At 41.8% G+C, this 20951-nt stretch overlaps 1 protein-coding gene across 2 annotated transcripts in view; it reads left to right on the top strand.

The window, feature by feature from the left end:
* LOC132258932 (gamma-aminobutyric acid type B receptor subunit 2) overlaps positions 1-20915 on the top strand; it is a 36243-nt gene extending 15328 nt beyond the window's left edge. The window contains exons 2-10 of one of the 2 annotated variants that reach the window (XM_059756489.1): positions 5038-5325; positions 8165-8821; positions 10576-11331; positions 14402-14524; positions 14620-14730; positions 14801-15420; positions 17160-17370; positions 17433-17550; positions 17882-20915. In XM_059756489.1, coding sequence (XP_059612472.1) covers positions 5062-5325; positions 8165-8821; positions 10576-11331; positions 14402-14524; positions 14620-14730; positions 14801-15420; positions 17160-17370; positions 17433-17550; positions 17882-18537 — 3516 coding nt within the window. In that variant the 5' untranslated portion in view covers positions 5038-5061 and the 3' untranslated portion in view covers positions 18538-20915. Of the gene's footprint in view, positions 1-5037; positions 5326-8164; positions 8822-10575; positions 11332-14401; positions 14525-14619; positions 14731-14800; positions 15421-17159; positions 17371-17432; positions 17563-17881 lie in introns of both variants that reach the window. The other variant, XM_059756488.1, reaches the window with a different exon arrangement.
* Positions 20916-20951: the final 36 nt, after the last annotated feature.

The following is a 20951-nucleotide window of genomic DNA, read 5'->3' as shown; positions in this document are numbered from 1 at the left end:
TTATACAGCACTCCGAAAGCCAAACCCCCCAAAAATTCACTCCATACTCTATATACAGCGCGGTATATAGGTATGCGAGAGACTTTCATGTATTGCAACAAGTGTTGCCTCTGGCGACCTTAAAATCTTTCATACGCTGTTTACGAGGCATGTGTAGTGCAATGCAACATTGCAGTATAGCACACTAAATACCTAATTGCATCAAAATTGCAGAGAACTTTTTCTGCTACGAAACTGCAGAACTTCGACGTAAGCATTACTGTGTATTTTTGTCCATATAGAATGCAGTATTTCACAGATACCTTCCTTACTTGGAAGTAATAAATTGTGACAAATGAACAGAAGAACCAGAACCAAAAGCAATTCAGCAATTTACTGAAATATTATAGCAGATCATAACGTATTATGAGGTATTTTCAATATGAGAAGTAAATTGCGAAGTCCCCAGGAGAATGTTTTCTTCCTGAACACAATCTCATCTTTGTTATTACTGGAGAAGACAGGAAATTTCGCTTTTCTTGCAATTAGTCAAGTCTCTTAGAAATGTCTTACAGCGACATAACAAATTTTCACAGAATTCTGATAGTTTTTCCTGATTATCCAGCCAGAGGAGTAAAACTTTTCGACGACACTGAGGCGATAAGGAATTTTCTCTGTGCACCATTTATCTCGTTGTTGGTGAAAATATCTGACTGGGAAGCAACACAACTATTGGTAAACACAAAATTACACGAGGAACTCCAATAAAGTTTGCTCTTCCGCCCCACAGTTTTCTCCTTCAGTAAATATTACTTCTCAAATTAAAGGATGAGATGCAAATTTTTGGTGGATGGACTAAAATTGTAGGTAATAATGTGGTGCCTCATACATCAATTTCTCTGTTTACTTGCCTTGGGAAGAGGGTGAAATTCCCCTGACCTTCGTGTCTTCTCTCACCCTGTGTTTTGAGGGGGTGAGAAAAGGGATATTGAATGAAAGTGAATTTTCCTCCTTCTATTTTCGACGTGTTTCCCCGGAAAGTATTCGCCAAACATGCAAAATTTCCATGTCAAACATTATTTTTTTCTTATAACACTCACCAAACTCGCCTGGGAAATATTATTCACGCAAATAAACTTGGATGTCTTTCTCGCCGGGATGAACACGACAAGGAAAGTCAATTCCGGTGCTCCAACGTGAAAAATGATACCCAAATGAAAAATATGTGAAAAATTTCACACGAAATAACATGTAATAAATATCCGGGTGGATGAAATTTCTGCAAGGGAAAGTAATAGATGGATTGTTGTTATTCCGTGAGGTAGCAAAAGGAGTCTGAGAAATATGTGATGTACCTTAGAACAGGCGGCAAAGTCTCTCTTGCAGAATCAATTAGACATTCCTGCTGGATGTTGGAAAGAAAATGTACCCTTACTTGCACACATTCCACAAATTCCTCCCGGGGTATTTTCCATGTGAACATGAATTGCAGGGAATCACGAGTGGTGAAATTGCATATCTCAGTGTGGAAGTCTAATTCGATATATCAGTCATTGCTAAGTTCTTGCATAAAATTATGAAATTTCTCCCAAGGGAAGACTCAGGCAAATTAGAATGCTAATTTATTTATAAACAAAACATACAAACCCACAAATGTTTCATGGAAAACCTGATCCTGTGGAGTTCTCTGGCTGAAGGAAGAGATAAAGTTTTCGGTTAAATTGTCTCAAAGTTTGTCCATGGAATAGAGATTTGAATGTTGCAAATTTATTCAAAAGTGAGCTTAGGTTTGAATCTGTGTTTTCAATTATTTGTCACAACATTTTTATGAAAACTTTTAATAAAAACAACCCATGCTGACTTTTTTTCAAGTGTGACAATCCTCGTGAAAAAACCATTAGTTAGAACTCCGCGATACCCTAGAAAATCACTCAGCAGTGAATGAATGTATTGCGATTCCCTTCAATGAATAGGAATTCTACGTCAATAGATAAAAGTACTGAATTATAAATAAAGAGGAGTATTCCTATGTATAGAAGGCTATGTATTTCGACATTTTGTGGACAGACAAATGGATTTGAGGAATGTATTTGCGCAACTTTCACCCCATCTAATAATGTGACAGAGCTATTTTCATGAGGGATGCATGTGAGAACAAATTGACACAATTTGGCGGACGTTTCGAGTGAGGTAAGAAGATAAGTGGGGTTTTCCGTGTCGACGAATGAGGAAACGGTGAGATGGACGCTCTCTTTGGGGGCTGAAAGCGTTTTACGTCACATTTCATGGATTTTTATTTATGTGAAAAGGCTGTGGGAAATGAATTTTTAATATAGGACATTTTCTTTGGGTTGGTCTCACACACAAAACCCCTAAAATATGTACGTATCGTCGCACAGTTAGGGGATAATATGTGAAATTCTGTATCTTTATCCACGCCATTTCTTTCACCATCGACATTCTTGTGGGGCGGCTTTGGGGCTCACCTTGGGTGTGAAGTATTGGGGAAACGGCAGTGAAAAGTGCCACGGCGGTTGCGGTTGAGCTAAAAATATCCAATTTATTATCAATTACTCGGGAATATTTGTGTGAAATCAATACAAAAGTGTCTCTCCTCACCCACTCACACGGCCAACAATACCACGAGTGGCGAGTCTGAAGGTTGCAATTGAGACTGGAAAACAAAAAGCCACTTGAGCACAATTTATTCAAGGTGCAATTTTCCATAAAACAACCCCATCACAGCTCCGCCCACCATAGAGAGTCGCTTGTGAGAGAGCGTGGCAATTTATTAATGTGCGTTCTTCGATTCTCAATACTACGTGCCATGGATATTTATTCTCGGGGCGCAAGGCTTCCTCTTCAGGGCTGCGAGGGAGTCGGGCCGACCCGCAGAGAAGAGCCTCGATACTCTTGTATTTGTATTCTTGACAATTTGCCCCCATGTTACGTTCTCAATGACAAACTGAAAATGGAACTCGGTAATTACATTTAATAGTCAAACATTTCAGTGATTCTGATTATACGAACTGGGAACATGTTGGCGAAATTTTTGGGGTGAAATATGTATACACTAGCTTAAAGAGAACTTCGGCCAAGCTGGTTTGCAGAAAGTATGAGAAGTAATTACATGGAGTTTTTCCACTAATGAAAAATCATCTCTAATTTGAATGTGAAAGCTTATTCAATCGCAAAGTGGGGCATTAGCATTTCATATATCATTACAAGACAAGTTGTGGAATAGGTAGAATGCAAATAAAATCACCACTCATTTAAGATCAAGAGAAATGAAGTAATTAATGCTCCACTAACATCAATTTATCTTTGTCAAATGTATGAATTAGATATTCAATAAATAAACTGAATATATTTGAAGATACCTTACTCAGAATTTCATAGAACAAATAAATTAATATTTAACATGAACATGTGTTCATGAACACACGCGAATTATTTTCAGTTGAATTTGTAAATATGGTTTTCGATATTTAAATTGCAGAATATTTGCATAAACTGCCGACATATTGTCTGATTAAATTGGAAATAAATATTAAAATACTAATGGATCTTATAAATATTCATTGGCTGTAGTTTTATCATGTGAGAATTACTGACACATTGCAAATGTGAGCATTGACAACTGTCATAATATTTTACAGCTCAGAAAATGTAATTTAATTTTCCGCAATTACTGGATTTAGTTAAAAATGAACTAAGTTGTCACACTCCCAGTACTCCTGTACAGTTTATGCTCAAAATATTGTGCCTCAATTGAATTTTCTCCCACTGTGCGCGGAATATCTTGGCATTTGATTGAAAACTCTCACTGAAAATCATTTCATCTCGTAAAAAAACTTTTTCTCCAAGTCCAAAAGGGGAGAAGATGATGACTGCGAAAACTTTTCTCAAACATTTTCCGTCTTGTATATTTTGTGCCGCTTTTTCACTAAAGTCGTGCAAAAAAGTCTGTGCAGAAGGTGCAATTTGCGAGGAGATGAGCTCATCTCGAGCAAAAGTGATACAAAGTCAAGAATCATTTTGAATCTCGCGATGCGAGAGTGGAAAGTTGATTTCATCTGCACACCAGAAGAAACCATACGGCAATTTGAGGGTGAAGCGAAATGGAAAACATCCCATTTATTGAAACCATTGAGGTGTTTTGTCTCTCAGTGAAAAGTTTCTCCATCTGCAATGTTGGGAGAGAGTAAATTATTCTCTTGTGAAGCTGCAGAGATGAGTCAATTGTCTACAAACTTTCTAAGCTTTACGATGTTGTTTACATTGACAAATACTCGGCCATTAACCCTAAATGACCCCTTTGCTTCCTGATGGACACGATTTCTTCTATAGTTTCACTGAATTCTGAACACAAATAATGCACTTTAGTCTTTTTCGTTGACAGGATTTTTTCAATTTTTTAAAGAGCTAAAGACATATAACGCAAAAACTTGCTTAGAAGAAGCGAAACAAAATTACGTGCTATGAGAAAAATTCAATTCAAAAATTCTTCCGTCAACACCGCTCCTCGCATCTTCTGAATCAGACAATGTTCTCATAATCCGCAGTCACGAAGATACTCGTTGATGGTGTGAAAAATGCCTGAGAACACAAGAGTGGCGTGGAATTTGGAAATTATCTTTCGGAGAGGATTCCAAATTGAAAAATTGCAGAGGGTGGGCGACGTGAGCAAAGAGTATAAAGGGATTTTCAGATGTCACTCAAGTGTTGCATTAGTGAACCCTTCGAAGTTCTTTCGGCACAAGAAGTTCCTTTTCCGCTCTCACCCTCTCTGGGCCCCAAATAGATCTCTCGGCACACCATTTCGAGCTCTCGGCGGAATGACTTTATTGCTCGTTCCAGGCCGGAAGTAGCGAGAAGCGGAGCGGAGAAAAATCCGCTCACATTGGCTTATATCGGGTAGAACCCTTCTGCCAGCATCGCCGGGCGTATATACTCTTGGCCTCTTAGCGCCCTCTCCGCACCCCTGCGCCCAAGGGACCACTTGATGTTTTATTTGTGGTGTATGTTAATCCTGTCTCTTGGCGTCGTGCGGCGCAGCTATATTTTAGGTTTTGTGCAAAAATGAAAAATGTACACATCTGCCTGGGATTTGTGGTTCTCCTAACGGCGGCCGTGGCCTCGGTGGCCGGCGGACAGCAGCGGCCCAGCTCCAGCCATCGCCTCGATGTGTACATTGCTGGCTTCTTTCCCTACGGCGACGGTGTCGAGAACGCCCACACGGGCCGCGGCGTGATGCCGAGCGTGAAGCTGGCCCTCGACCACGTCAACGAGCACTCCACCATCCTCCGGAACTACCGGCTCCACATGTGGTGGAACGATACTGAGGTGAGTGGCGAGCCCAAATCAATTTCCCGCCCTTTTGGAACCACCCATCCGCAATATCCCTAAAGAATCCATGCGGTCAGGCCAGAGCTCTGATGCCATGAGCTTAAAGCGTGTCAACACTCAAGATTTTAAAGGTTCTCCCTGTGGTTGGGGAAATTTCATTTACATCTTGATCTTTTGTGTTTTCTATTAAAATTTTATGGGTCGTGTGGGAAATTCCTACTAACTCGTAAAACCCGAGAGTTACCCACTGCGTATCGGGGCGTAGAAAGCTTCATCTTTTATTGCTTTTCATAAAGCACAAATTTACTAATTTCAAGGCGATTAATATATACTGGATATTGATCTGTCCATTCTATGACAAATTTGTATGATTTTATAGGGGCGACTTTTCCTTTGAGTCTTCATAGCCAATTGACTTTATTGAATAGCGCCAATATCCACTCATATAGAGAGCTTTTTCTCAACTGTTTGCTTAAAATTTGAGACAAAGTTTCATTCAAAACTGGAACATTTCAATCGTATTTACTTGTATTATTATTATAGAACGTCTGTTCGAGCTGTAACGAGAGGAACCTAATCGAGAAATGCAACAGAGTAGAGCTTTCTCTTAACGACTTGTTTTACAATTTTATGGTCTCTCAATTTTCACGGAGAGAGCAAGGATATTTGTTCGAATATCACCTCTAAACTATCATTACGAGTCATAAAAGTTGGGAAAATTGCATGTGAAAAGTTCAATGTCTGCTTGCACAATTTGAGGAAGTGGTTGATAGTATTCACAATGGCTCTGCTGACGCAATAATGCGCTCTGAGCCGTATTACTATTTCACAAAATTTCCCTCCAGTATTTCTCTCGTGGAAATTTTCCTTTGAATATTGCACTTGAAAAGGCCAAAAGGCAAAGATGATTATGTAAATTCTGTCTGTGTGAAAATATGCTGCACGAGTGTTTGCCACTCGTGACGTATTCAATTGGAAGTGCAGAGCTTTCGCTGGATGGATTGCGGAGTGAGCAATTTTCGGGAGGAAATCACATAAAACACGAAAGGAATTTTTGCATAACTTTCCAACGTCACCGATCCTCAGCCAGGAGATTTAGTTGCAAGTTTGTGGAAGCTGAATTGATGCAGCATTCGAGGTGGTGCGCGCTCTTGAAAAGGATTCCTGCATAATGAACATATGTGAATTGGGATTTGGTGTGCTTTTCGTTCAGTGTGGTCGCTCGAATTCAATGTATCGCCACATCTCACGGCCCGTAACCTTTGACAATTCAGCGATTCCATTCAGAGTGTGATTCCGTGTTAGTTTCTGCCGGAGGTCACCAAAACAGACGTGGCAGTGGTTTGGGGTATTAAGGCTGGCGGATGTCAGAAAGCTCGTTACAACTTTCAATGGGTGACGCCATATATAGAGCTTTAGTCGTTTGCCTCACAATTGGCATCACACGCGCCCATAGGCGATATTGGCGTTGCTTCCGATAAGAGATTAATGGAGATTGTCCCTTTCTTTTCAATCGGAAACCTTCTTCGGCGGCTCTGCTTTAAGACAAAAGTTTGCACAATTTAAGCTTCCATCTGGCATTATTTGTCGAAAGTCTTAGAAACCAATCAAAAGTTGAGTTGACCGTTATTAAACATTTTCCAAATTGCAAAGCTCAGGAACACTGCTTCAGAAATGTTATTAAAAACTTCCGAGGTGAGCTATTGAGGATCGCATTGTCGAAAATTCAATTTGGAATCTGTGTTCCTCTAGTGTTTGTGCATTTGCATATACATACAATATATGCTTCCAAACACCCTCAATGAGATCAATCACAGCTAAATTTCTCAATTCAATGCATAATAGGCATTATGCTTCATATCCGACAACAGAGCCAATGGCGAGTGAACGTAATTTTGGGAAATTATCAATTTCTACAGCACAATTTATCATTTACCAGACTAAAGTTGATAAAGACACTCTGTTGAAATCAAATCAAATTTCAAAAGCTTCAATATCAAATGCCATCTATCAGACATAAACGCCCAAAAAAGTCACGTTTACCATTTTCTGATTCATGGGCAATGCGATGTGTTGGATATGTGTGTTCTGTTCACGTTAAAAATAGTTTTGCAACTCTGCAAAGTTGTGTTTACATGATTCTGTTCAAGTATTTCCGGTCAATACCATGACTTTTGCCAGGATATAGGGTATTGGCATAACTTTGCAAAAGTTTCAGTCTCGCATAACAAGATAAGCTCTTTGCAACTCGGTATAAATTAATCAATAAAATACGAAGTCGTCGTGAGTGAAGAGAGAAATATTATTAAATTTGCGACGCGAAATCTACCCACATATGCAACTCTAGAAAAATTGTGCATACGCTAGAAAGAGCATTAAGCAGTGGTGCTGTAGTTCCATTCCAGTTAACGTAAGTGGAAGATTCATCCTGGATGCTTAGCGCGTCATTTTCCAACCGAGAGGGCAATTTAGTAGTTGCAGAATTCTCTCTGTGGCGAAATCCAGCCAAATATATTCTTCGGTGACGTTGAAATGCATGATAAATAGTTGCTCCTCTCTTGGCATTTAAATAATGAATAATGCAGAAAATAGACTGATTTATAATGCAGTAATTAACTGGAGGGACGTGTAATCAATAGTGGGATCCCAAAAGCCATATCCACAGTGCTATTCTATTCTAGAATACTACAAGTTTTTGTGCTTCTAATTCCTGTGTTTCCCGAATTATCCCTATTGATTTCTTCTCATCCGCTTCTTCTGCAGCCAGATTGGAGGGTGGATTAAATTGAAGCTACATTCAATGCAAATAAACTCATGTGTGCTTCCTCTCATGCAGTGCAATGCGGCGGTGGGGGTGAAGTCCTTCTTCGACATGATGCACTCGGGCCCTAACAAGCTGATGCTCTTCGGTGCCGCCTGCACACACGTGACCGACCCAATTGCCAAGGCCAGCAAGCACTGGCACCTGACGCAGCTGTCTTACGCCGACACGCACCCCATGTTCACGAAGGACGCCTTCCCCAACTTCTTCCGCGTGGTGCCCTCGGAGAATGCCTTCAATGCGCCCCGGCTGGCGCTGCTGAGGCGCTTCAACTGGACCCGCGTGGGCACCATTTACCAGAACGAGCCGCGCTACTCGCTGCCGCACAACCACATGGTGGCGGACTTGGACGACATGGGAATGGAGGTGGTGGAGACACAGAGCTTCGTGCAGGACGTGAGCGAGTCACTGCGGAAGCTGAAGGAGAAGGACGTACGCATCATCCTGGGCAACTTCAATGAGACGTGGGCGCGACGCGTGTTCTGCGAGGCGCACCGACTCGAGATGTTTGGCCGCGCCTACCAGTGGCTCATCATGGGCACCTACACCACGGAGTGGTGGAACTCCTCCGCGGACTGCAACCAGGAAGATCTCCAAACCGCCCTCGAATCCACCATCATGACTGATCTGCTACCTCTCTCCACGTCCGGGGACATCACGATATCAGGAATTGTAAGTACAACGCCACACATTCTCCAGCACAGACATGCCCCAAAGTCTTTCCATGTCGAAGAGAAATTTAAGCACAAGGGAACGCCTGTGTGAGCCTCAGATGTACACCGAGGAGGAGAAATGTATTCGAGACTCGGTATGAAGATATTAGATCACTTAAAATTGAATGAATTTTATCATCTGTCATGGCAATTCTAGGGAAATATCGTTGATTTTATTTCCTCCTCGGAGGTGCTAAAAAATTCATTTCATTCACAGAGAAAATGTTTCCCTACGACTTCACTCAGTTCGAAAACATTTTTATTTGGGATTCCTTAAAACGTCAAACAGATGATTGACTTCTCAAATCATTTGGAAACATTTCACCCATGTGTACATCACTGTCGAGGAAATACCCACCCTTTCTCTTGGCAATCGTGAGGGGGTGTGTTTTTTTATTGGCTCACGATGTCTTTTCTGCTTGTCACAATTTCCATCGAGTATCAACTTTTTATGCGCCCACCCACACTTGAGAAGTCCTTTTATTTTCCCAGCAGACCTCCCACCCGTGCGCCTCTTCTTTCCCCATTTCACCGGAAACACATTAAAATTTTTAAGAGGCGCATGTCAATTTTCCACGGAAACATTTCCTCCACTGCTTCTAGTCATCTTGCCGCCAATTCAGCGCTGTGTCCAATGTCTTTCGCCGCCACAAATGCGCACCCACAGTGCCCACTTTCAATTTTTCCAATTACATTTGCATTAAAATGTATTTCATTCAATCCAATGTCAATTTCCGTGCCACCCTTGAGCTAAAGTTTCTCTGCGCGGAAGATTGCATGAAAGTGAGTGGGAAAAATGTTATGCGGACTTTTCTAGACGGAATCATTTCAGTGGGTGGAAGCCTTCGAGAAACTTTCTGATAATTTCCGGAACTTGAGGGATTTTCCATTTGACTTTGTTTTCCTCTCTTTCTCTTTCCTCCTTTGATGGTAAATCGAATTCACCCACAAAGGCTTCTTCACAATGTAATTGAATAATCTATCTGCAATTTCGGTCACTCTTTAGAAGAGGTTATTTGTCTAAAGAGATTATATACATACATAGTAGGAATGTTGGGAATTTCAAAGTTAATTTTAATAAGACTTTGGAACCTTTTATTTTTGATATTTGGCGGGTTCAGAGTGGTTCTGATGTGACGGCATATTTTTACATAATAATTTATTGACGCTTCAAGTGAAGCAATTTTTCTGCCATTGGCAAAGTCGAGACCCAAATTTGTAGCAAAAGCTGCACTATATTCTTCTCTACAAAATATTTATTCAAATCATCACATCAGCAGTAATTTTGGCCATTGCGCTGAACTACTGCAATACTTCATGTTTTTATTGCGCCACTTGCAAATTGCTTTTGCTTATCATATGTATTCTATTATTATACTTCTTTTTGCAACTGTCCGAGAAAATTAAAGTGCACTGAAGCCCAAAACTTTATGGAACAGTATAAATTTAAACAAAAGGGGGAAAGGCGAGAAAATCATTATTAACTAATTCCTCACACTCTGTCGTTCATGATGTTCTGTTGGTGGTTAATGCAATTCAATATGTATTTTATTTCCTATCCGGGATAATGGTATTTGAGGCGTATTAAACAATGACAAGGGCCACGAGTGCGACATGGAAAAGCTGGAATATGTCATTCTGGGGATTTTGCATAACACTTTCTATAATAACATCATATTTCCTCCCGTCATGCGACCCGCAATCCCATCACAGACATCCGACGAGTATCTCACGGAGTATGACAAGCGCCGGGGCGGAGAGTACTCGCGCTTTCACGGGTACACGTATGACGGGATCTGGGCAGTGGCTTTGGCCATCCAGTACGTGTCGCAGCGCAAGGATCAGTTGATCAACAAGTTCCAGTACCGCATGAAGGAGTGGGAGAATATCTTCATCGAGGCGCTGAAGAACACCAGCTTCGAGGGTGTCACGGGTCCGGTGCGCTTCTACAACAACGAGCGCAAGGCGTCGATCCTGCTGAAGCAGTTCCAGGCCGGCGCAGAGGTGAAGATCGGCGAGTACAACTCCATGCACGGCCACCTGGACATGTCGCTGGGCGATCCGATGCGCTGGGTGGGCCGGTCGCCGCCCAAGGACCGCACATTCCTCCTCATTGAGCACAGTCAAGTCAACATTACCATCTACGTGGTGCTGGCCAGCTGCTCCGTGGTTGGCATCTTCATGGCCGTGAGCTTCCTCGTGGTGAACATCAAGTACCGCAATCAGCGCTACATCAAAATGTCCAGTCCTCACCTCAACAACCTCATCATCATCGGCTGCATGCTCACGTACCTCAGTGTGATCTTCCTCGGCCTCGACAGCGGCCTCAGCAGCATAGCGGCCTTCCCCTACATCTGCACGGCGCGCGCCTGGCTGCTCATGGCCGGCTTCAGCCTAGCCTTCGGCGCCATGTTCTCCAAGACATGGCGCGTTCACTCCATCTTCACGGACCTGAAGCTGAACAAGAAGGTTAGTGCGCCCACTCAATTCCTTCCACAGCAACCTTCTGCTCGGCAACACGAGACGCCTTAATGGCAAACAGTGCTGAACTCATAATCGTAAACTGAGTATTAATTCTGCTTTGCATTCCACTTTTCTCCATTGATTTATTGAATTTAAATTCTCGCCGTTAGCCATCTGTGTCGAACACATTGTGCACATTTTCCTGCCGTTACCATAAAAAGAAGGTGCTGCGAAATAGATTGTGTCAATAAATCGCCCAACCCAGAGGGCTTCGAGAGGCCGTAGAGTGTTTTGTAATCATTATAGGAAATGCTCATACAATTCTCAATGATTTATGTAAGCATTTCAAGTCTGGTGGCAGGATTTTTCGCAAAATTTATTCTTAGCTCTCTTCCACTCTATTTCAACTTCACCTTATTTACCTGGCTCGTTTGATTGCCAATCACCCTCACGAGGTCTTCGGTTTGAAAAATACACACAAATCAATTCGATTTCACCCTGAATTTCTCTGGTTCGCATAGCAAATTAGCGTTGAGAGCTTATTTAAATTTTCCTTCTGTTTCTCTCACTCACTGCAAAGTTTTTTTCCCCGTTGTGTGAGTCACGGGAGCTTTTTTGTTGTGTTTAAGTGACTTGTTTGAGATTTATTTTTGACTTTTATTTGTTGAACTTTCTGAATTTCAACCAGAGCATTTGAAAACAACAGCAAAAGAATGGTAAAAAAAACATCAAATTACAAGTCACAAAGTATTACTTCATATGTGCGGATTTTTTTTTCTTATAATTTCACTTTCGGCTGAAACATTTTCAACATTGAATGAATATTCTTGCGTGCTAACCGTGTTGACTTTGAAATTTTCCACAAAAGATAAACGTTCACTCTTGACTCTCATATTTAGGGGTAGAAAGTTTTTTCTAACACATCTTCAAGGTATTCAGTTGAGAAAATTCAGTTATAATTATTAACTATAGATGCACTTTTTGAATATTCTCGAACAAGCAAAGTGCTTTCAATGGCATTTGTCTTTGAATAAATTATAGTGTAAGAGCTTTCTTCTGTGCAAAACTTTTAGCAAATTAATAATACAGCCAAGCAGCATCTGGACATTCTTTTTAATCCCCTGTGAATCTAACATTGTTCTCCGACTGCACTTTGCTAAAACATAAATATTTCTTCTCCCTGAGTTTCTCCTTGTGAATTTACATAAAGAGCTCCGATAGCGAAAACAACAGACGCACTTAAGATTTCACAGGAGAAAAAATACACCCCTTAAAAACTTTCACATAATAAAGTAGTTTAAATTCCAATTTCCCACAGAATACGATGTTGAGCTGAATGGGGTGGGGGATGGGGGAGAAAAATGTGAAGTGAATGTGAGCAAAAGAGGAAAATCTCACTGTGAAGCGGTACAAATAGGAAAATGGCTTAAAGCTCTGGACAAAAAGGGTGGAGAAAGAAAAACACATTCCTGTCTCTCTCTCTCCCTGCTCCGTTGAGAGAGGCAATAAATTTTTATAATTTCAGAAATTGGATTTTCATATGAAATGAAACGAGTCCTCAATGCGAATGCTCTCTCTTTGTGATAGATTGAAAGGATGCCTAGAGAAGAATGGTACGGAACGTAGAATTTATAGCTGCACACTTCCATGTTGGGGAATGATTGAGTCTCTTGTATGGAAGCAATTGAGATAAATATTGTAATTCAATTTTCTACAAGTCTCGCTTCACTTACCTAACAGGATAAAATAAATTACCGTGTGCTATAAAACTGGGATTAAAACTCGTGCGCAATTTTTGCACACCCTCCGCGAGCAACGGGGTAATTTTCCGCGAAATTGAATCTCCCTTTGGCTTACATTTGAATCACAAAATACTCAAAAGAATCATCACTTAGCGAAACACTCTGGGGAAGGACCTTTTCATTAGGTGTACATTGGGATGACTCCAGATATTTATGAGATAAATTGCGCTTCGGATCTCATGAGTGAAATTAAGTAAAGCACCCACTTTGCCAAAGACAACTTTTCACTTAACAAAAAATCTCGTCAATCCTCCAAGAGACTTCCTGAGAACGGATCTTAAGACGTCTTTTGGTGAAATCATTATTATAGAATGAGTGTTTTCCGCTCCCCCAAGAAATTCCATTTCAAATTTGTGAAGGTATCACTGGGGAAGCAACTTCCCTGAGACGCTTATGAATTTTCTCCACAGAACTTTCCCACTTTGATTCCCGTCGAAAGGGTTGAATGGTCGGAATGGGGGGAAATTTATTGTTTTGGCGAGAAGATAAAGAGGTAACATTTCCTTATCACTCGCGTGGGAAATCCTACAGGAGAATTACCACGCTAGAAGGAGGGATCAGTGACACTCCTCAGTCCTAACATCACATAAACATCCTCTTCAGTCTTTTGTCAATAATGCGTACGCCATATAATACTTCGGTAAACACATATAAAGCACTTGTGGCACTTGTGAGTTCAATCTTCTTTCTCAGTCCCAAATTTGGCGCTCAATTTAAAGTACAAAGTGTAATTATTTTTTTTCGGGAAATACTTTTCACTCAAATATGTTCATCCCTTTCCAAAGTTTACACTAAACTTTGTTTCTGAAAAAAATAAACTCCGGGAGCGTCACGAGCCAAAATTTATTCTGCCTTTGATGCAAAATTAAGTTGCTGGTGAATACAAGAAATAGTTGGCAAACTTGAAGCTTATTCTCTGAACTGACTTCTTAATTTATACGGTCTTCAGATGTTGCACTATAACAGCCATGGCGTTTCAAGATGAATCACATGGGAACAATGCATGTCAAGTAGTTTTTGCTCGCAATTCTATACACTACCATTAATCCTGCTTTTCAATTATGTCACCACCTCTCTCTCTCTCTTTCACTCTATTCTCACCCATCCAAATGACTACAGTAATTACAGGTGAGCTTCGCAGAAGGTTGCGTGGGCGAAGGCGTCAAAGGACCCACTTTTAGTCAGGCATTAATTGAATTTTGAGAAATGAAAGTTGCGCGACATAATTTGCTGCTAACCAACATACATTCTCTCTCTCTCTCTCTCTATTTTAGGTCATTAAAGATTATCAATTATTCATGGTGGTGGGCGTTTTGCTGGCCATCGATTTGGCAATCATGACTACATGGCAAATAGCTGACCCATTTTACAGGGACACTAAGCAAATGGAACCGCATGTAAGTAAATATGGGGATGCTTCTCCAATCTTAAGGGGTGGGCAACACACTTTGCTAATAAAAAATCCGCCTTCTCTCTCTCATCGACACAAAAGCCCCATCCATCACTTGAGGACGTCCTAATCGCCAGGGAGAACGAATACTGCCAGTCTGAGAAGATAACTGTCTTCATTGGCGTCATTTATGCATACAAAGGCCTCCTCCTGGTCAGTCTCGAATGGCCAGTCGACCCCACTTGACGACACCCCACTGACGCACGCCCTCTCTCACCCGCAGATCTTTGGGGCTTTCCTGGCCTGGGAGACGCGGCACGTCTCCATTCCCGCCCTCAACGACTCCAAGCATATCGGCCTGTCCGTGTACAACGTGGTCATCATGTGCATCATGGGCGCCGCGATAGCCATCGTGCTGTCGGACCGGAAGGATGCCGCCTTCATCCTCATCAGCGTGTTCATCATTTTCTGCACCACGGCGACGCTGTGCCTGGTATTTGTGCCCAAGATTGTGGAACTGAAGAGAAACCCTAGCGGCGTGGTGGACAAGCGAATTCGCGCCACTCTGCGTCCCATGTCGAAAAATCGACGGGACTCAAGCGTGTGCGAACTCGAGCAGCGCCTCAGGGACGTCAAGACAACAAACTGCAAGTTCCGCAAAGCGCTCATGGAGCGCGAGGCCGAGCTCCAGAGTCTCATACGGAAATTGGGACCAGAGGCCCGGAGCTGGCTCGATGGTAGTCTCGGCGACCTGGAGCCGCTGAAGGATACCGCGTCGCGACTCTCAGTTCCACCAATACGGCGCGAAATGCCCAGCACAACGGAAACCACGGACCTCACATCCATTGGCAGCCTCACGTCCACGCACGCCGATCTCGACAACTCATTGACACCAAATCAACGGTGAGTCGATAGCCATTATCCCTCGTCGCGCCGAGGGGCGTCTCAGTAGTCGCTCTGGAAGTGCAGAAGTGCGCTCTGAAACTCAACAATGATTGTGTTATCTAGTTTTTCCCACGAAGCGATCAGACACTGACTGACTTTTGGTTCTCCTCTCTCTCTGGTTATCCATCATAAATCACACGTTCCCCAACGTCAGGAAATCCCCCGAATCATCCGTGGGATTTCCGCTCAGCCCAGATTCTGCTAACCAGAAGCCCTCGACGTTAAAAATCATTTGCAGACCCGCATCTTCGATCGATTTTATTCCCCTCACATCCCGATAGCATTTTACGATTGTGCCACAGTCCGAATACCAAATTGAGCAATTTGGGTCGGAGTCAATCACGGATGCTTCTTCTTGGCCGACACTTTACCATACATGAAAATGCATTAATCCGCTTTCGGGATAAATCGTGAGACCGTCTCAAGACACTCTATATGGCTGGAGTGGCATAAAGTTTATGGTATGAGCCAAAAAGAGTATCTGGACGGAAAGTTTTGCTCCGTCGCGTCGCCAATGGAAAAAGCGTAATGAACCAAATGAGTGACAATTTCCAGCAAGTGGCCATTCTCCTCTCTAAGAAATGTGTTAATTGCAGAAACTCTTCGACACGTGATGGCAATAATTCATGCTGGATGTAAAATCTCAACTACGAACAGTCTCTATATATTTTCAGGAAGTTGAGCTACGAAAGTTTTAATGCACTGTCTTGGAAAACTTGCGCTACACAGACTCACAGTATCGATTCAATGGCTCGTGAGATGGAATAAATTTTCTTTCTGAGCGGAATTTTAAAATGAAAAAAAAGGCGTCAAAGATATATTGTGCATGTCTTATACTGATGAGGAAGTTGTTCTTTTTCCAATTACTTTGCAAAAAGTGTGAACAGAATTTTCCCTTCCCAACTTTTTACAGAATTATAATTACATGGATTGCTTAACTTATCAAATATTCAATTGAAATTCAATGCACAAAGTGTATTGAATGATTTTTAATTATACATATGTTTTTCAAAATAAATAATTACGACCGTTCAATTCTCAGTTAATATTCCAAATTTACAACAGATAGATGTAAAATATCAAATTTCAGGCCGCATGTGTGTTTTATTTCACATATCAATGTGAGAAATATGCATCATTAATGTGTTAATGAATGTATTTTCAGAATTCAGCATTTATGCGGAATTTTTGGAGCGTAATTATAGTAAATTGACAATTGGAGTAGTTAAAAATAATTATTTGAGCTCCAGTGCGTTTTTTATTGCGTATCTCTGTAATTCATTCGTGGTTTCAAAGTCAGTCGTTTTGCTTGGTTATTGTGATTAAAAATGCCACATTTTATTTGCGATATCTCGACAATTGCTTAAGCGCAAGAAGCAGAAGGAATTGAATATAGAATGATAAAAAGGATGGGTTTCTGTGAGTAGAAGATTCAGCGATGGAGAAAAGCTCTGGCGCACTTTTCTCCCATGTGGAGATTTAAAGTTGATCACCCATTGATAAAAGCCCTCCGAGAGTGCTCCGAATGGAAGAGGTGAATTTGAATCTCTCTTGGTGCGATAAGTAATTTATTGATCCGTGAATAATCATCTCGTCCGGGGGCCATAAATACACATTTTGATAGCCACGAAAACTGGGATTTTCGCCCGAAAGCTCTCTGCTGGGAGTGGAATTTAACATGAGAGTCTCTCGCATAGGAAACGCGTCACCACAATCTCCTCCGGGTCGGACATCCCCATCACACAGCCCCTGAGGATTGAGGAACGATCCGTCCACTACGCAAAGCAGTGCAACGACGTCCAGCAGCAGCTGCCCAACATGGAGCGCCGCGGCACGATGCACGACAGCAACAAGAGCCTCAACGAGACGCAGGCCGGCATGAAGTACTCGCCCTCGTCGAAGAAGCTGGTATGAAGAGTGAATTGTGCACATTTTCTGCATTTCCGCTCTGTGTGTGGTTTTCTTTGCAGGATTTCACCGACATGAGTGGTGCGAACCGACCGAGGATGAACTCGCACATGAATTCCTCGACGCACTCTGTGACACACTCCAACACGGAGCTCAACAACATCTGCCCACATGCCAAAGGTAGTACGAAAAGTGAGTATTGTGGCCCCACCCGCAAATCCCACAGTGGAGCCCAAGGGGCTGAACAGTAATATGTTCTCTGCTCCCTAATGAAGACTTTCTGGTTGGTGGAAACAACTAATTCCCGCCCATTCACAAAGTTGCACTTAATCTTAAACTGACGGTGGTTCTAAAGTCTTTTCTTCGAAGCTCCCTCTCCCTCTTTCTCTCTGAAGAATAGCCCCTTGGGATTATCTCCACTCCTCGTCCTGCACGTTTGTGGCTGTTGTTGATTTGTGGGAAGAAAATCCCTGTCCTAGGCGAGTGCGTCTAATCTCTCTCCCGCCGGCAGATGTTAGTGCTGCCGAGCAGCAGAGGCGTGTGAGCCTGCAGGTGGGCAGTGCGGCGATCAAGGGAGGCTTTGTGGTGTCGCAGAGCGACCTTTGGGACACCCACACGCTCTCTCATGCGAAGCAGCACCAGCGCCAGGCGGCGCGCACCTGCCAGAACGCCGTGCGATGCCAGGAGCACGGCCACACGCCGCCGCCGCCCGCCATGCAGCAGCAGCAGACGCAGACGCCGGAGCACCACTCGTCGCCGCAGGCGCCCATCCAGCGCAGCGTCTCTGAGAAGAATCGCTCCAAGCACAGGCACAAGAGCAAGACCAGCGCGTGCCAGAGCGAGACGGATAGCGAGCGCGAGCGCGACTCCACGCCCACGCACACGTGCCAGAGTCCGGCGGCGGGCAGCCGCAAGCTGGCCAAGTCAATGCAGCACCACGCACACCACCGCTCCTCGCCCAACGTGGCGCCCGGCCACAAGCACCGCCACCGCGCCGACATGTACGGCGCCAGCTCCGAGTCGGAGCTGCTGGAGGACGGCGGCGACATCCTGCCAATCTTCCGGAAGCTGCTCACAGAGCGCGAGCCGCGCTATCGTGGCCGCAGCATCGTGGGCGCCAGCTGTCCCAACATCTCCATCAAGTGCGACATTGTGGAGTATCTGTAGACGGGCGCCTCCGCGACCCACCTGCCGCGCCGGCAGGCGTGTGCCATTGTCGACCCGCGCGTAGACAATGCCCCCATTTTCTACCACACAACACTGTACATAGTGTGTAAATAGGTTCTGGCGCTCCTCCCCTTCCCACGAAAGCATCCCTAGACAAATGTGGAACATTCCAGGATAGCATAAGTAGGTATTTACAATTTTATAGGAAAAGCATGGCAAAAAGTAGAGAAAAAAAAAACATTAAAATTTTAGATAAATACGATGAATTTAGTATAAATGTCTAGAGCTAGTGAAGTCGTCCATAAAGATAAAGTGACTAAAACCGACAAGTTGTGTTTTCCCGCAGTAATTCATTAAGTATATAATTTCGATCCTAAAATTGTAGATCTAAAAGTTCCCAATAATCAATACGCAATACGCGTTAAACAACTTTAACCGATGATTCATTTGTGTTCAATTCCACTGTGTAATCATTGGAGATTCAGTTTTTACACAAATACTCTCGTTTCTATTGGAACATTCATAAGTATACCACGTTTTATTCCTTGAAGAAGCAATACCTTTAAAAAACAAAGAGCCAAAAATCGAGACAACTTTATTTGAAAATGGTAGAGAGAAGAAAACTTTGAAAATAGTTTTCTCTCCAAGCACAAGATAATGATAATGAAGATGTACTAAAAATTCGCTGAACTCGAAAAAGTGTATAGAATAATGCAGCAGAAACATTGCCTACGTCATGTGTGTAGAAAAGATGTGCTACAGGGTCGACAATGGCACATCGCTGCCGAGCCTGAGAGAAACTCAATGTGGAATTGATGTGAACATACACTCGAGAGATGATACGATAAGGGAGAAATTTTCTTCTTGTTTCTTTTTAAACATTTTTCCCACCAGTGGGTGGGAAAAAGTGTTTTGTGTGGAAGGCAGACGAAGCATTTCGAGAGCACATATATGCTCTCAATTGCATAAAGAGAGGCTTTTTGTTGAATGACCGTAATTGATGAAAAGTCACAAGACAAGAACAACATTACCTTGTAAGAGCACAAAGTTGCGCAAAATGTTGCAAAGATGTTTAACATCATCCACGACAGCCCAAGTGAAAAGAAGTTGACGCTATACCACGAAAGCCCCAGCCCCAAATTGTGGAAAACCACCCTTTTCTTTGCAATTTAAGCAAAATCCACTTCACCACACGCCGTGTGTGCGCTCTTTGCTCAACAGAACAGCAACATCCGACACGTTCCTCCTCACCGACATTTCCACACAAGCAACCCAGTCAATGGAAAGTCAAAGCCCTGCGCCCCATCCCTCAACAAGAGAAACCACTTTTGCCAAAATAACGATAAATAACTAACAATGAAACCTCAATTTTCTCTGTGTATTGTTAACGACATTTTCGAAACGACTTTAGAGCTCATTTTCACGTAGAATTTTCACAACAAAATCACCTTTCCCGCCCCTCGTGAATGAGATTATATAGTGAATAGACGAGTAAAGGTAATAAAGACAAAAAAAAGACAACTGAAACAAATATTTTATAAATAATTATACCTATTTAAAGATAGTGAATTTAATTAAATGAGATGTAAATTCTTGAGTAATAACATTGAATCTTATAGATAATGTAAAACATTTTGAAAATGAATGACAACCAGAGGAGAAAAAATGAAAATTTTAGCACAGAATAGTCATGAATTAAAAATGGTAATCTAGAAGAGAAATAGCAAAAGAAAAATACTACAAGGTGAGATAAGAAAAAAAAAACGAATTATTAGTTAAATAATAATTGATTATTAAAATTGTAATGAAAAATTATTATTAATTGTGAATGAAAATCATATTCTAAATTATATAAAGAGAAGAATTATGAGAAAAAATATGCGTCAATTTTTTAATTAGTGTCGTTTATAGTAATGAAAAAGATGAATTCAACATAAAATATGTGAAACACAACATTTTGCGAATCTCAATTACAAAGAAAGGAAAATACTTTTCAAATGATGGCGAAAAATAATTAGAAGAAAAGGAGAAAAATGTTAAGTCAAAAAGTAAATTGTCATATCTTACAGGCACAAATATGTTTTGAAATATCCTTCTAAAAAACACACACACATACACGAATGGCTGAGGCACTCTAAGGAACATCGAAAATTTAGAAATTCCATCTTCTTATGCCTTTTTTTCCAAAAGCTTTTATCTTGAGCAAAATTATTTTCAGCCACGGAAAAAACAGAATAAAAAAGACAATCGATAAATATTTCTGTAGGTAATATTTGAAGATGAAAAAAGAGAGAAAAGGCATTCATATAAGAAAAAAAAAAACTACAATTTTGAAAACACTCAACATTCGCACGTTATAAGAAGGGATAAAATAAAAATTAGAAAGATCAATTTTTTAGATAAATAATAAAGAA

The sequence above is a fragment of the Phlebotomus argentipes genome, unplaced genomic scaffold (genome assembly GCF_947086385.1).
Source record: "Phlebotomus argentipes unplaced genomic scaffold, Phlebotomus argentipes genome assembly scaffold_4, whole genome shotgun sequence".
In the NCBI taxonomy this organism is placed as follows: domain Eukaryota; kingdom Metazoa; phylum Arthropoda; class Insecta; order Diptera; family Psychodidae; genus Phlebotomus; species Phlebotomus argentipes.
The sequence above is the reverse complement of the archived record's forward strand: the minus strand, read 5'-3'. Positions and strand labels throughout refer to the sequence as shown.